Source organism: Phasianus colchicus, chromosome 35 (genome assembly GCF_987193195.1).
Source record: "Phasianus colchicus chromosome 35, bPhaCol1.hap1.1, whole genome shotgun sequence".
In the NCBI taxonomy this organism is placed as follows: domain Eukaryota; kingdom Metazoa; phylum Chordata; class Aves; order Galliformes; family Phasianidae; genus Phasianus; species Phasianus colchicus.
The window spans coordinates 294,901-307,740 of NC_143470.1; the positions used below are offsets into that span (position 1 = coordinate 294,901).

At 53.8% G+C, this 12,840-nt stretch overlaps 2 protein-coding genes across 6 annotated transcripts; one reads left to right on the plus strand and one right to left on the minus strand.

The window, feature by feature from the left end:
• Window positions 1-412: 412 nt before the first annotated feature.
• LOC149913651 (annexin A4-like) lies at window positions 413-5,081 on the plus strand. Of its 5 annotated transcripts, none has more exons than XM_090129230.1 (6): window positions 413-1,136; window positions 1,473-1,567; window positions 1,820-1,937; window positions 2,103-2,193; window positions 2,618-2,697; window positions 3,094-3,598. In XM_090129230.1, exons 3-6 carry the CDS (start codon window positions 1,884-1,886, stop codon window positions 3,160-3,162), a joined length of 294 nt encoding a protein of 97 aa, XP_089985356.1. In that variant the 5' UTR covers window positions 413-1,136; window positions 1,473-1,567; window positions 1,820-1,883; the 3' UTR covers window positions 3,163-3,598. The 5 variants fall into 5 exon arrangements, 4 of the variants coding, with proteins under 4 accessions (XP_089985356.1, XP_089985357.1, XP_089985354.1 ...); XM_090129231.1 differs by lacking the exon at window positions 413-1,136 and adding an exon at window positions 4,812-5,081 and having other exon boundaries at window positions 1,256-1,567; window positions 3,094-3,140; XM_090129228.1 differs by lacking the exon at window positions 413-1,136 and having other exon boundaries at window positions 1,256-1,567.
• A 3,715-nt stretch (window positions 5,082-8,796) lies between these two features.
• LOC149913652 (uncharacterized) lies at window positions 8,797-12,292 on the minus strand. The gene is made up of 7 exons (XM_090129039.1): window positions 12,235-12,292; window positions 11,659-11,812; window positions 11,203-11,459; window positions 10,916-11,001; window positions 10,298-10,422; window positions 9,666-9,777; window positions 8,797-9,349 (listed from the first exon to the last, which is right to left on the minus strand). Exons 3-7 carry the CDS (start codon window positions 11,269-11,271, stop codon window positions 8,797-8,799), a joined length of 945 nt encoding a protein of 314 aa, XP_089985165.1. The 5' UTR covers window positions 11,272-11,459; window positions 11,659-11,812; window positions 12,235-12,292.
• Window positions 12,293-12,840: the final 548 nt, after the last annotated feature.

Below are 12,840 nucleotides of genomic sequence, written 5' to 3' on the forward strand. Positions count from 1 at the left end.
GGAGCTGAGCGCTGTTTTGCCGTTGATCTTCGTTGGAGCAGAGATGGATCGTAGGAGGCAGTGCGATCCCACAGAGATGCACCGAGCAGGAGGCAGCAGAAACCTGTTTGTGAGCGGCCGTTTTGAGCCAAACGCGGCGCGGCGCGGTGCGCTGTGGAAGCGCAGGATGGCTGACGTGGGAAGGGACCTCTGGGTCCACCTGGTCCAGCCCTGCTCCAACAGGGCCACCAGAACTGGTGCCCGGGACACATCCAGCTGGGTTTGGAGATCTCCAGGAGGAGACGCCGCAACCTCTCTGGTCCCTGTGCCAGTGCAGCAGCGCTTCCAGTGCAGGAGTGCTCCTGATGTGTGGTGGCAACCTCTGGTCCTGGCGCTGGGCTTCGCTGGATGCAGCCTGGCTCCGTCTTCTGTGCCCCTCCCTGCAGGGATTGGTGGCCGTGGGTGGGATCCCCTGAGCTGCCCTTCTCCAGGCTGAGCAGCCCCTCCCTCTCAGCCTCTTGTGGTAGAAGAGGTGCTCCAGTCCCTTCACCATCTTGGTAGCCCTCCGCTGGACTCTTTCCAGTATGTCCAGCTGTCTCTTGTACTGGGAGCCCAGACCTGGACGCTGTTCTCCAGGTGCAGCCTCACCAGCGTCGAGCAGAGCAAAAGTAATGGTGCAGAATAACGGTCCTTACCTGCTACAAGTCAGGACTAGGGCTATGATGGGAGCACACTGCTTTTTGACTGACATGGAGAACTGGTAGGAAGAGGGCCTGGTGGGCCTGAACACAGATGGCAGGTGGTCCAGCTTTTGTTTCACTGGAAACCAGATAACTCCATGGGCAGCAATGTGGAGAAATGTTCTCCATGTAGTTGTGTCCCTGTGTCTTCTTTCTGATGTGCTTGGAAAGTCCCACTAGAATAGGCTGCTGCGTGAGACAGAAGCCTGATACATATCACTTGTGTGGGTGGAGTTTTATCATCTCTGTGTTCATCTTTTATGTTTGTTTTTTTTCATTTCAACTCTATGTGTGCATCGGGGCAAGCCTTCCTTTGCTAAATCCTTTTCTTGTGGCCTTAGGCAACAATCAAGGGGGTCTCAGGGTTCAGTGCTGAGCAAGAAGCGCAGGCTCTCAGGAAGGCCATGAAGGGCTTTGGTAAGTCGATCTCCCTCCCTCCTTGGGTCAGCTTTTATTTTTTCCCCAGCACTGGGAATGGCTGCTCTGGTGGTTTGTTAGAGGGAAGCGTAGCTGCTTGCATTGCTCTCCTGCACAGCTGCCCTAAAGATGTTTGGAAAGTGGAAACAGAACTGCCCTTCATGTCCCGAAATGCAGCTGCCCTGGAGGTGTGGGTCCTGGCAGCTTTGTGTGCATAGCTGTAGTCCTGGGGCTGTGGAGAGCTGGCTGTGTAGGGGACTGGAGGTGGCACAAGAGCAGAGGGCACTTGTGATTCTTGTGCAAGCAGCCTGACTAGCTTCCATTTGTTTCTTGCAGGCACGGATGAAGATGCCATCATCGACGTCTTGACCAAACTAAACGTTTCCCAACGTCAGTGAGTTCTGGTCACCTCTAAGAGCACCAGTGGCAGGGTAGGTGGTCTGCAGAGATGTGTGAACGTGGTTGTGTCACTTGGGTGAAAAGCGAACAACGACCCAATCTCCATAAGAGAAAGGTCAGCAGAGACTTTACCTGACCAAGGTTGTTTTGTTCTTGTTCAGTTCAGAGCAGTTGTTGATGCAAGGAGGGTTGGAGCCTGAAGAGGAGTGGTGAACAGCTCAGTTCCTTCTGTCCTCGAAGGCCGTACCTTCTGCCAACTCCTTTCTCCTCTCTTGGCCTTCTAGGATTTGATTGATGACTTGAAGTGACTTGAAGCTGAGTGGGAGTTTTGAGAGAGTGATCACTGGGATGATGACTGCCACCACCATGTATGACGTGCACACACTAAGGAGGGCTGTGAAGGTTTGGAAGTCTTCCTTTTGTATTGCTTAAGTTCTGGCCAAGGACTTACTGCTTTGTTATGTATGTCTTCTTATTTATCATTAACCTAAATTATTATTAAAGAAACCTGGTTGCACGTCACGAGCAGTTGCTGGTATCTTAAATCTTGCCTTGGTGATTCCCTAGGGAGCAGGAACAGATGAAAGTTGCCTGATTGAAATTGTGGCTTCTCACACCGATGAAGAGATTCGTCACATGGATGAGAACCACAAGCTTCGTAAGTAGAGCAAAAGGCCAGGCCTTGTCCTGCTGTCTGACAGTCAGTTTGTGTGTGTGCAGGCAGACGTGAAGAGGAAGGAGTCTGGGGAGCTTTTTGTTGTGACACACTGGCCGACCTGGGTGTTGCTGTTTGTCCAGAGAGAAGCTAGACTAGAATTTCACCAGCAACTGAACTGGTATAAATAAAATGGGGAGGAGCATTCTGTCTGTCAGCGGGACGTGTGGCTCTCTTGCCCGTTTCTTACTGTCTGTGCTTCTTAATTGGAGATTTCATCACTAATGATGATGGCTGGAGTGCTGCAGTGATGCTGAGAGCCCTGGGCCCAGTTCTGTACTTAGCAGGTTATGGCTGGTAAATGCTGTGGGCAGCACCCAGGTGGTGGCCCTGCTCCTAATGGGTGCTGTGTGTGTGTTCTTGCTAGAATCTGGCTGCTCCCTTGAGGATGACATCGTATCTGACACATCTTCCATGTTTCGAAGGGTCCTCGTGTCCCTCGCAGCGGTGAGCCACGCTGAGGGGAGGAGGGGGTGAATCTTCAGAGCTGTGGGCACAGCTCTGCACTCAGTGGTGAGGAGCTCCAGGCTGGCTTTTTCTCTCCCTGTGTGTCCCATGGCCTGCTCCTCAAACCCAGCTTCTGCAGGGAGGAGACTCTGACTCTGGGTGTGCATGAGTGCTGTGGGCCCTTTTTTAAACATCCCAGTAAAGTGGGTTGCTGCTTGTTTCAGAAGGAAGCCCGAAGCACACCTGAGCTGTGTTTCACTGTGTTTGTAAGCTAGTGTTCCCTTTGGTGCACTCCATTATCCATCTCCAGCAGCTGTTCCTGAATGGGGAGTTCTCAGGAGTTGTTTCCAGTAGATGCTCTGGTGAACTGAGTCTTCTATCCTTGTGTCTTTGCAGGCAAACAGAGATGAGGGAGTGATGCCTTTGCTCAGCAGGATGCTCAGGTGTGTAAGTAACATGAAGTAATGTGCTTCCCAATCTATTCTTGTTCATGTGATGCATGGTGAAGAGAAGCCAACCTGTGAAATGGGCATAATGGTTCTAGTCTTGTTTGCAAGTCTCTAATGAGAGGTCTCTAGACAGGCTGGTTACTTGGCAGGGGCAATGACATTTTGGTTGTGGGTTGCCGTGCCTGGTTGGTGCTTGTTGGAAAATATCCATGATGTAGACAAGTACGGGCCAGCAGTGCTCTAGCTCCAAGGAATTAAAGATCTCCTGTACACCCAGTCTTCTCCATGAGCCTTACTTTGTCATCCATGTCTGTAAGTGCCTATACGAAGTGGGGGAGAAGAAATGGGGAACAGATGAGGTGCAGTTTATGTCCATCCTCTGTACATGGAACAGGGATCACCTGCTGAGAGGTAGGACCCCTCCACTGTGTCCTGGGTTTTTCTTTCCTTCCTTGTTTGTGTGGGATGCTTTTGTAGGAGCTCCATAGCTGTTCAGGAGATGGGAACTCTTTTGAGGCAGCAGGTGTCCTAGAGAGAGCCCCATTGCATCCATTGCATTTGGGCTGTGTTATTCCCTCCTGAGACTGAAAGGGGCTTCAGAAACCTAAGTACAACTGGCTGTTGCTCCAGCATGGAAGGCAGAGATCATGAAGTGATCTCCACGTCCTTGTAAAGCTCCAACTTGTCAACCTGCTGTCTGAGTGTGGAGCACGACCAGCCGTGCTGCGCTTTGTGTGTACGTTGCCTGTAGGGCTGGAGGTGGGGAAGCTGCCCCAGTGACTGCAGAAGGAACTTGAGCTGCACTGTGCCTGGTTGCAGGTCAGCCTCATAGTCTTGGTCTGTTTGCCCTGACTGGGGGGAGTGTAAACCATCAGGTGTGTGTGTCAAGCCTTTGCTCTCAGTTAATTGCTGTCATGGAATGGTACCTATGAAAGAATGACTTGTCCATAATGCACATCTCATCAGCTCTGCCTGATGCCTCATGCTGAGCTGCCTTGTGCTGGGGTCACGTACCAAATGTGCCAGCACCTCCTGCTGGGACTCCTGGATAGCACTGCCGTTAGAAACTCTGCTGGTGCTGCCTTCATGATGTGAAATTCTCTACCAACCTCTGAGATACAACTTCCTCCCAAACCCTACGCTCCTGTCTGCTAAGCTATGCGTTCTTATCACTACAGGACGTGGTTCCTGTTTGCTTTTGCAGGTGTTTGTAACTGTTGGTGATGTTGGAAGTATCCAAATAATTTTCCAGGACGGTATCTCTGATAAAGCAGATTTTAGTTGCAGTTGCCATGTTGGGCCTCCTGCAAGCAGGAGCGCACAGAAAACAGTGCTCCACCTTTTATCCCCTATTGCCCAACGCTGATCTCTTTCTGCCCTGGTTCCTCACTGGCTGAGTACTGGCATCCTGACATTGCCACAGCGTGGGACAGTTCTGCTTTGTGTAAAGGCCCTGGCTCCTGGAAAGCTTGTTACATGTATTTCACGTTTGCTGGCTTACCAGTCGTACAATATGTTTTCCAGTTCAGAATACTATACCTACATTGTTTAAAAGATTTAAGACCTATTGCAACTTTGTAAGGAAGAATTTGTGGCATAGCTCAGTAATTATGTTTCTAAAAGATGTTACTAATATGTACATGATATTTCTACTTTTCACACCAGCTACTCCTAAAGACAAGCTACAGAATACAAACGCGTTATGTTCCACTTCTTTAACTCAACTGTCCATCTCAATATCCAGTGCAGAAACAACATGTCTCTCCCACAGTGAATAACACTGTGAAGGCATCACAGAGCGCCTGCTTGTCTCCGCAGTGCTCAGGGGCTTTTCTGAGCTGCAGGCCCCGCACTGCAGCCCCACGGCACAGCCTCACAGCTGGTGACGGACTGAAGCTGGAGAATCCTGGCAGCAGAGGACGCTCCTGCCCCACAGAAGGGCTGGCAGCTCCAGGGCAGCTCCAGCGCCCTCAGTGCTGGAGAGGAGGCTGAGGTGCCTCCAAGCGATGGATGCGGTCCATCCAACCTTCCACCTCGTGTGGTTCACCGTGCAAGGCCAGCAGGAAGAAAGGTGGGCACGGGTAACACGGCATCCAAAGGGACTGCAGAGCTCTCGGGCTGGGAGTCCAGGGTGTGGGGGCCCAGGGGTGCTGTGGGACAGGGGTGAAAGGAGGTGGTGCGTGCCAGTCCTTGGCTGCAGGACTGGTGCTGGTGGCAGGGCCTTGGGTTCTGTGTCTGCAGCACCTATTTGCGGATTGGTGTCTGCTTGGAAGGGATGGGACCCACCTCCCTAAGGGAGGCGAGGATATTTTTGTCAGTAGGATGGCAGCTTCACAAGGGAGGCTTTCAACTAAGAATGGGGAGGGCTGCTGAGCAAAGGGATGGGGTGATGCAAGGGAGAGGGACCAGAAAATGAGCACTTGCAGGAGAGCAAGAAAATGCCTGAAGGCACCATTCTGGGGAGATCCCCAAAGCTCCAGAGGAGGTTCTGGTGGGTAACAGGGGGAGGCTGCTGGAACAGAGGAACAGATGGACAGAGGGACCAATGGAGGAGAGAACTGTTGGAGGGAGGGAGGGAGGGATGGAAAAACAGATTGAAGGATCACTGGATGGATGGAACGATTGTTGGATGAAAGGATGGATGCAAATACAGGTGGATGGAGGGATCAACAGGAAAATATGATTTCTGCCTCAACGAGCAGCGTGCCCCCAGGCCCCACTCCCTCCATGGGGACCAGTGGGGGTGGCCCCGGGGGTACAGGACCCACGTCCCATTGTTTGGAGCCACTCCTTTGGCTGCTAAAGAACCCGGAACCTGTAAGAGGAGTTACACTGTAAAAGGAGGTCTCTTCCCAGGCTAAAACACCTCCCGTGTACATTGAGATAAAGCAAATTAGTAACCAACTCATCTTTTCTTTATGAGTTTAACTTTCAGCCCTGCACTTTCCTTGACAGCACAAGTAGTTCCCTGGCATCCTGGAATAACCTCCTGCAACAACACTTCAGTTACCTCCTGTGCCTTATTAGTTCTACAAGGGAATGCCTGCAGCCACCCTAAGAAGCTACCAGTACCAACACACAGCAATACCCCCCTTTTCTTGGGAGTTCCGAGAAATCAATTTGCCATTGTTGCCCCAGAAGGCTCCCTTTCCCAATAGCCCCACTTGTGCCCTGTTCCTGGTACTAGGATTGTCCTTTGTAGTGTCTGTTCCCCGAGTACGTTTTATCATCTTCCTTGGAACCCACTCCCATAAGATACTGAAGGGCATAACAGTGTGTCCATCTGGGTGCGCACCCCTCTGTCAGCTTGCTCTCTTCCCTCCTAAATCATTAATTAGATTCCTGTCCTCTCTGGAATATTTTACAGGTTCCGCCTCAGGTTCAGAGATGTTAAGTTTGCCATCTGGAATTAAAGCCTTTGCCAACTGCCTGTTCTGTCACCTGGTCCACCGTCTTATTTCCAGTTTCCTGCCCAGAGCCTTGTCTTGAGTAAGATTACTTTTAGTAGAGCAAAAGCTTTGAATCACCTTTAAAATACAGAGAAACAAGTAATACTGTACTATTTTTTGTTCTATTTTCATATTGTTATTATCAGGTAAAGAGGCAGACAAGTCACATCTCAGAAACGACTTGATTTCAGTGGCCTTAAACGGTCCCTCTGTGATGGTTATTTTCTTACTGACTCGCTCTCAAACACAGCCAGTGGATCTCTGTACGTGCAGTTTAGAGTTCCTAGCTAAAATGAATTGCATAAATGCAGATTACAAATATTCTTATCTCAGCACACTTTTTTATTTATTACCTTGCCTAGGTAGAAAGACAGTGCTACAGCACTACAACTCACAGCATGTTCTTACCCAAAGGGGCTTTCCCTTTCCGCCATTCCACAGTACGATTCAATCAAACCCCAGGCTCCTCCCCTAAAATGAGCTACAGTTAATCCATGCCACAGAAACCAGTTGCCAATACAAGGCTTGGGCTGTCACCTCACGGCCACCAACAGTTCCTCCAACACAGCATTTCCACTGCCAAGCCTGACTAACTTCTCAGCTGCAGTGCGCTTTCAGAAGGCAGTACTAGTCTCACTGCTGCTGGGAGAGTGGCAAAGGAACCCAAGTCTGCCTGACAGCTCCACATCGCTCACAGCAAAGCTGCACGAGCAAACAAAACGCTCTCAGCTGCAGAAACGGAGAAACATACTTCACTCCTGCCTTGCACAACTAGAAGCAGAAGGACCTCCACGCCGCTTGGCCTCGCCAAGGAATTCACACAGCTCTAAGCACCACCATTCACACACACACTCAGATCACTCTACAACTAACAACTGCCACTGACTAATGCTCAAAGCCAGAGACCCTCAGGGGCCTCCTGAGACCCAGCCCACAAACTCCAAAGAAGAACCTGAACCCAAAACAACAACTGGATACCCAGGCAACAGCAGACACAGCTTCTAGTTACCCCCAAGAGGCAAAGAACTCAACCCGAACACAAAGACAAAACTGCTTAACCCACTCTGAAGATCAGGGCACACAGAACACCAACAAAGAACACACCTCCATGCTGACAGCCCTCACAGCTGGCAGCCAGCCCCTACGTGAGGGTAGGGAGGGCTGGAACCAGGCTCCACCCTTTGCCAGACAAGTGAATTGCTTCCACCTGTCCTCCACAGCAGAACAAGGCCTAATGAAGATCAAAGGCCAGTCGGCTGGGGGCAGCCTGCCAGGCCTGCTCTTCTTGGTGCTCTGCCTGGGCAGTTGGAGTGCTCCACGAGGCAGCTGTGGCAGCCTGGATGGTCTGCCTTGGGGCTGCGTGGAGCAGCTGCACTCAGGCCTTGAGGGAGATCCGGAATCTCTGGTGAAGCTGGCTGACTGGCTGGGGAAGCCTTCCGAGGCCTGAAGCCTCCTGGCCGGCCAGTTGGGCCAGGCCGAAAGCCGGCTGGCCGTTCAGGGGAGCACTGCCAGGCGAGAGGTGGCCGGCCGGCTGGCCCATGGAGCTCTGCATTTGCAGACCTCTCCAAGCCGGCCAAAGGGGCCCTGCCAGGCCAAAAGCCCGTAAGTTGTGATCCAGATAAGACAGAAGAGACTGTGCTGGATTTCCCTGGGCATCAAAGCACCGTGAGACGCTCTGATGCCCTCTCGCAATTCTTTCTCCCTCCACCAGCACAAGAGCTGGCGTCAAAAGGCGCAATGACACTGTCACAGGCGTTCTGGAGGTTTTTAAAGGGTAGGCCCCTGATAAGGCTTTATTGATGGTTTTGCCCCTCTACATTTCACTCTAGATCTCCTTGTTGGCCTGGAGAAGGGAAGGCAGCGGGGTGACCTCCTTGCAGCCTTCCAGTACATAAAGGGAGCCTACAAACAGGAGGGGAGTCAACTCTTTGATGGTGTAGCTAATGGCAGGCCAAGGGGAAGTGGTTTTGAGTTGAAGATTGGATGCCAGATTGGATTGTTCTTTCCAGAGAGAGTGGTGGGATACTGGAACAGGCTGCCCGGAGAGGTTGTGGATGCCCCGTCCCTGGAGGTGTTCAAGGCCAGGTCGGATGGGGCCCTGGGCAGCCTGGTTAGTATGAGATGTGATGCAGATGGGATTGACGCATCTGTTTTGCAGCCTCCAGTGGAGCTGTGTGTGTCGTGGGCACCCCATGCCTGCATCAGCGTGGGTAGGGTGTGGCCTTCCTGCGGACTGGGGGTTTGGTGTTTGGAGGCTGGCACTCGGGAGACCCCGTTTCTTCTTTTATGGGTGGCAGCAGTCCAGGTCGGGTGATGGAAGACTCCTCAGGCAGCCTGGACTCCCCACGAAGTGGTGATGCTGCCATCTGCCCCAGTGCATCCTGCACTGGCCTGATCTTCCTTGCCCTCTGCCTGAGAAGTTTAACTGAGTCACATGTCAGTGGGAGCCTGGATGGTCGGCCTTGAGGCTCTGTAGACTCAGCCCTTGAGGAAGATCTTCTTGAGTCGCTTCTGAAAGGTGTTGCTGGCCTCAAGGTGATCTGAGGGGGTGCGGCCTTGGCTGTCTGCAATTTTTGCACCGCATCCTCACGATGGGCTTTTCCTGCTTCCTGCACTTCATCAAGGAAGCTCACGTGTTTGGTTCCCAGTGTTCGGCGCTGGTCTTGTTTGCTTGCTGTTACTGCCTCCCCCTGCAGCTCGCAGGTCACCGGCTGCTCTTGGGCTTCAGACGCCCTCCGGATGGGTGGCAGCGGACTGAAAGGACAGAGCGGGAGGGGTCCGTGTGAGTGGCTGATGGCTTTGGGGCCGCATGCTGCAAGCCTGAGCCAGGAGCCTTGGCTGCAACGCAGCCCTCCCCACAGACTGCTCGCCGGCTGCCCCGTGACTCTCCTGGGATGCGGAGAGGGGCCAGCCCTGTGAGCCGGGGGGCTCCTGGCGTTCCCATCCCAGCACGGTGGGTGCTGCGTTCAGCACTGTTGGGCAGCCACCAACAGTGACCATTTGGGGCTAGGGAACGGGCTCTCGCTGTGTCACCCCCATGCACATCCCAGCCCAGAGCCTCCAGCCTCACCTGGCCTTGGAGCTCTCCTTCAGCAGTGAGCTCCTTATCCTTCTGAGGTCTCCTCCATCAACGCTGTCTGAGCTCAAGCGTTTGATGAAGGTTGGACGGTCAGCAAATGACACTGGAATGGAGAAGGCAGAGGAGATTCACCGTAAACCCTTTGGCTCACTCACAAGGGGCTCTCAGGCCTGTTCCCAGAACATCTGAGAGGGACGCTCTGCTCCCCCCACTGCTGACATCTGCACCGCCCTCGGACCCTTCCTGACACCATCCCTGGCCCCACTCCTCCTCTCTGCAATTCAGCTCTGTTTTGGGACTGCATTAGTGACGTTGGCTTTGGGAAAGAGGAGCTGGGTGGTGACGATGAGGTGGCAGGGTGGCTTTTGGGGACCATATCCTTCTGCTAGGGAAGGGCGGGGCCTAAGATCCACACATCCTCCTGCCATAGCCAGGGATGAGGGCACGTCACACCCAGCACCTTAGTTTGTGAGAGGCCAACAATTCCTTAGTTTGGGAAGAGGCCGTGCTGAGCTGGCGTGAAGCTTTGACACAAGTCAGAGCCCTTGGCTGATGGTCAGCAAGGGATTTCCCATCTCAAGTATGTTGCCCGTGCCGCGGAAAGGAGCTGGCAGCTGCTTTACCTTTCTTGCCCTGGACAAGAGGTGGCAAAGTGCCTTCTTTCTTTGGTTTCTCCTGACCAGGGATGCTTCCTGAGGACCTGCGTCTTATTGTGGGCGGTGGTTTGGGTACAAACTCCATTTGAAACCTGTACGAGAGGAGAAGACAGCGACCGGTGTGACGCAGCGCTCCAGCAATCCTTGTTGCTCTCTCTGATTGCCTGCTCCCAGGCACATTGTCATGCTGCATGAAGCACACGACTTTCTAAAGTCTTTAGCAGGGTCAGTCGAGATAGGTGAAGGGGAAAGAGTTTCAAACAGCAGGAGGGAAGATTTAGATTGGATATAAGCTTTTGACAGAAGGGTGGCAGGCACCGGAACATCTTGCCCAGAGAGGTGGTGGGTGCCCGGACGGGCATTCAAGGTCGGGCTGGACCAGGCTCAGAGTTACCTCATCTGGCTGTAGGTGTCCCTGTTCCCTGCAGGGGAGTGGGACTAGGTGCCCTGTCAGGGTTCCTTCCATTCTATGATTCTGTGACATATGCTCATGGGCAGGACACTCATGGACACAAGGAACAAGCACTCCAGAACGAGAGCTGAGCAGGTGCATCAAGCAGCAGCTACAGCCACCAACATACTCACATGGGAAAGACGACAGCGCAGCCAGAGAGCGCCATGGAGGCCACCGGTGCCACCCGAGACACCACCGTGTCCAGCAGCCAGGGGGCCTGCAGGGGAGAAACGGGGAGGATGTGGGACGTCCTCGTGAAGGCTGAGGCATTGGGGACACGAGGAGCCCAAGGCGGGGAGAGCTGACAGCAGCACAGCACTTGCACGGCCCGAGCAGCTGGCCAGGTCCTGGTGGGCCGTGTGCGGGCACAGCAAGGGTCACGGCAGTGCCTGGGCCACGGAGAAACCACACAGCTCACCTTGAAAACAGCTCTTCTGAATGTATCTTTCCCTGATAGCTTCTGGAGGAAGTCAAAGAAGAATTTCATTTGGAACGTCAGTCCATCGATGTGGAGGACGCCGATGTCCTTTAGGACAACAGCAACGTTCTCCCCGTTCTGCAGGCAGCCGGAGAGCAGGGACACGGTGCTCTGGATGCAAGTCCTGAGTGTCTCGCAGCTCAGAGAGGCAGCTGCGGCTGCCTTGCTGTATTCCAGGGGCTCCACCTTCCTATGGACTGAAAAATGCAAGGGACAGAGTTGATGATACGGGTGGTTTTCTACAGGTGCTTGCCTAGAAGTGCTTCTGGTGGACATCAGCCAGAACGGCCTCATGATTGGACAGGCTCCTCAGAGGAGGAGGTTTGCTTTTGAGAATGGAGGCGCTGGCCGTTTGCCCTGTCCATGAAAGCAGCAAAAGTTGATCCCCCCTCCTACCTGGCAGGGACTCCCTGCGGGCCTTGAGGTGGTGCGTGGCTATGAGATTTGTAGCCAGGTGAAACACGGGCCACCGCAGAGTCAGGGTCCCATCCTCAGTGCGGATGTCTTTGGAGATGGTGTCAAAGGAGCCGAAGGTGGGAATCCAGACCCCCTGCAAGTGGAAGAGAAAGGAAGGGCGGAAGGGTTATGGGACGGCTGGAGGAAGAGCCAGAGGGGTCCAAGGTAGGGACAGAGCTCAGGTGCCCTCTGCCGCGGTTCAGAGGCACAAGCCAGGGCATCGGGAATGGCTTTGGGAAGGGGCAGCACAGTCCTCTCCTTCCCCTCGCCCTCCCAAATGCAGCACAGCAGGCAGGGCAGAAGCAGCCTCATGGGATCCAGAGGCTTCCAGAGACCGGCATCAGCCCTGAGATAGACAGTGCCCAGCACAAGTGATCGTGCAGGAGTTGCAGGAAGCCCGTGGGATGCCCAGGAGAGAAATGTGGGGGCAGTTTCCTGCTTTCTGTGGAGGGGAAGACTCAGAGGAAGTCCAGGCTGAGCTGGATGGGGAGAGGAGGAACCCGACAGCCAACACACCTTCTGCAGCAGCAGCTGCTCCCGTACATAGGCGGCCACCGCATCCCAGACGGCAACTCGCTCTGGAGGGCAAAGGAAAAGCAGGTCACACTCTGCATCTGCCGCTTCCCAGCACCGCTACCGCTGCCAGGTGGGAGCGAGGTGGCAGATGGAAAGTGTCATCTCGTGCCAGGGTTGGCTGCAGCACCGCTCCCGTGCTGGCTGTGGACCCGTGTACCTTCGGTGTCGGCGCGTGTCGGTCTGGAGGCACGCCTCGCTGCGGGGCCGACCTCGCTCATCCCGTTCCGCCTCGTGCCGGCGGCTTGCTCCTTGTTGGCGCCAGCCATGCCGGAGCTCATCCTTCAGATGCGTCTGCTCTCTGCCAGATGCTCCTTCAGGATGCAGGACCCACCAGCGTGCTCTGCCTTTACACCCCTCCCGGGTGCCCGTGTCACAAACGTCGCCACGGCGACGCGATGACAGCGTGGCCGGTGCTGGCCGCTGCCCATTGTGACGCTGGCACCAAGACCTTCAGTCTACTGTTTTAATCTGACCCAGCTGGAAAACTTCACTATAGTTAGTTTCCTTGATTCCTGTGCAATTTTACTTCAGAACTGAAGCTTGATT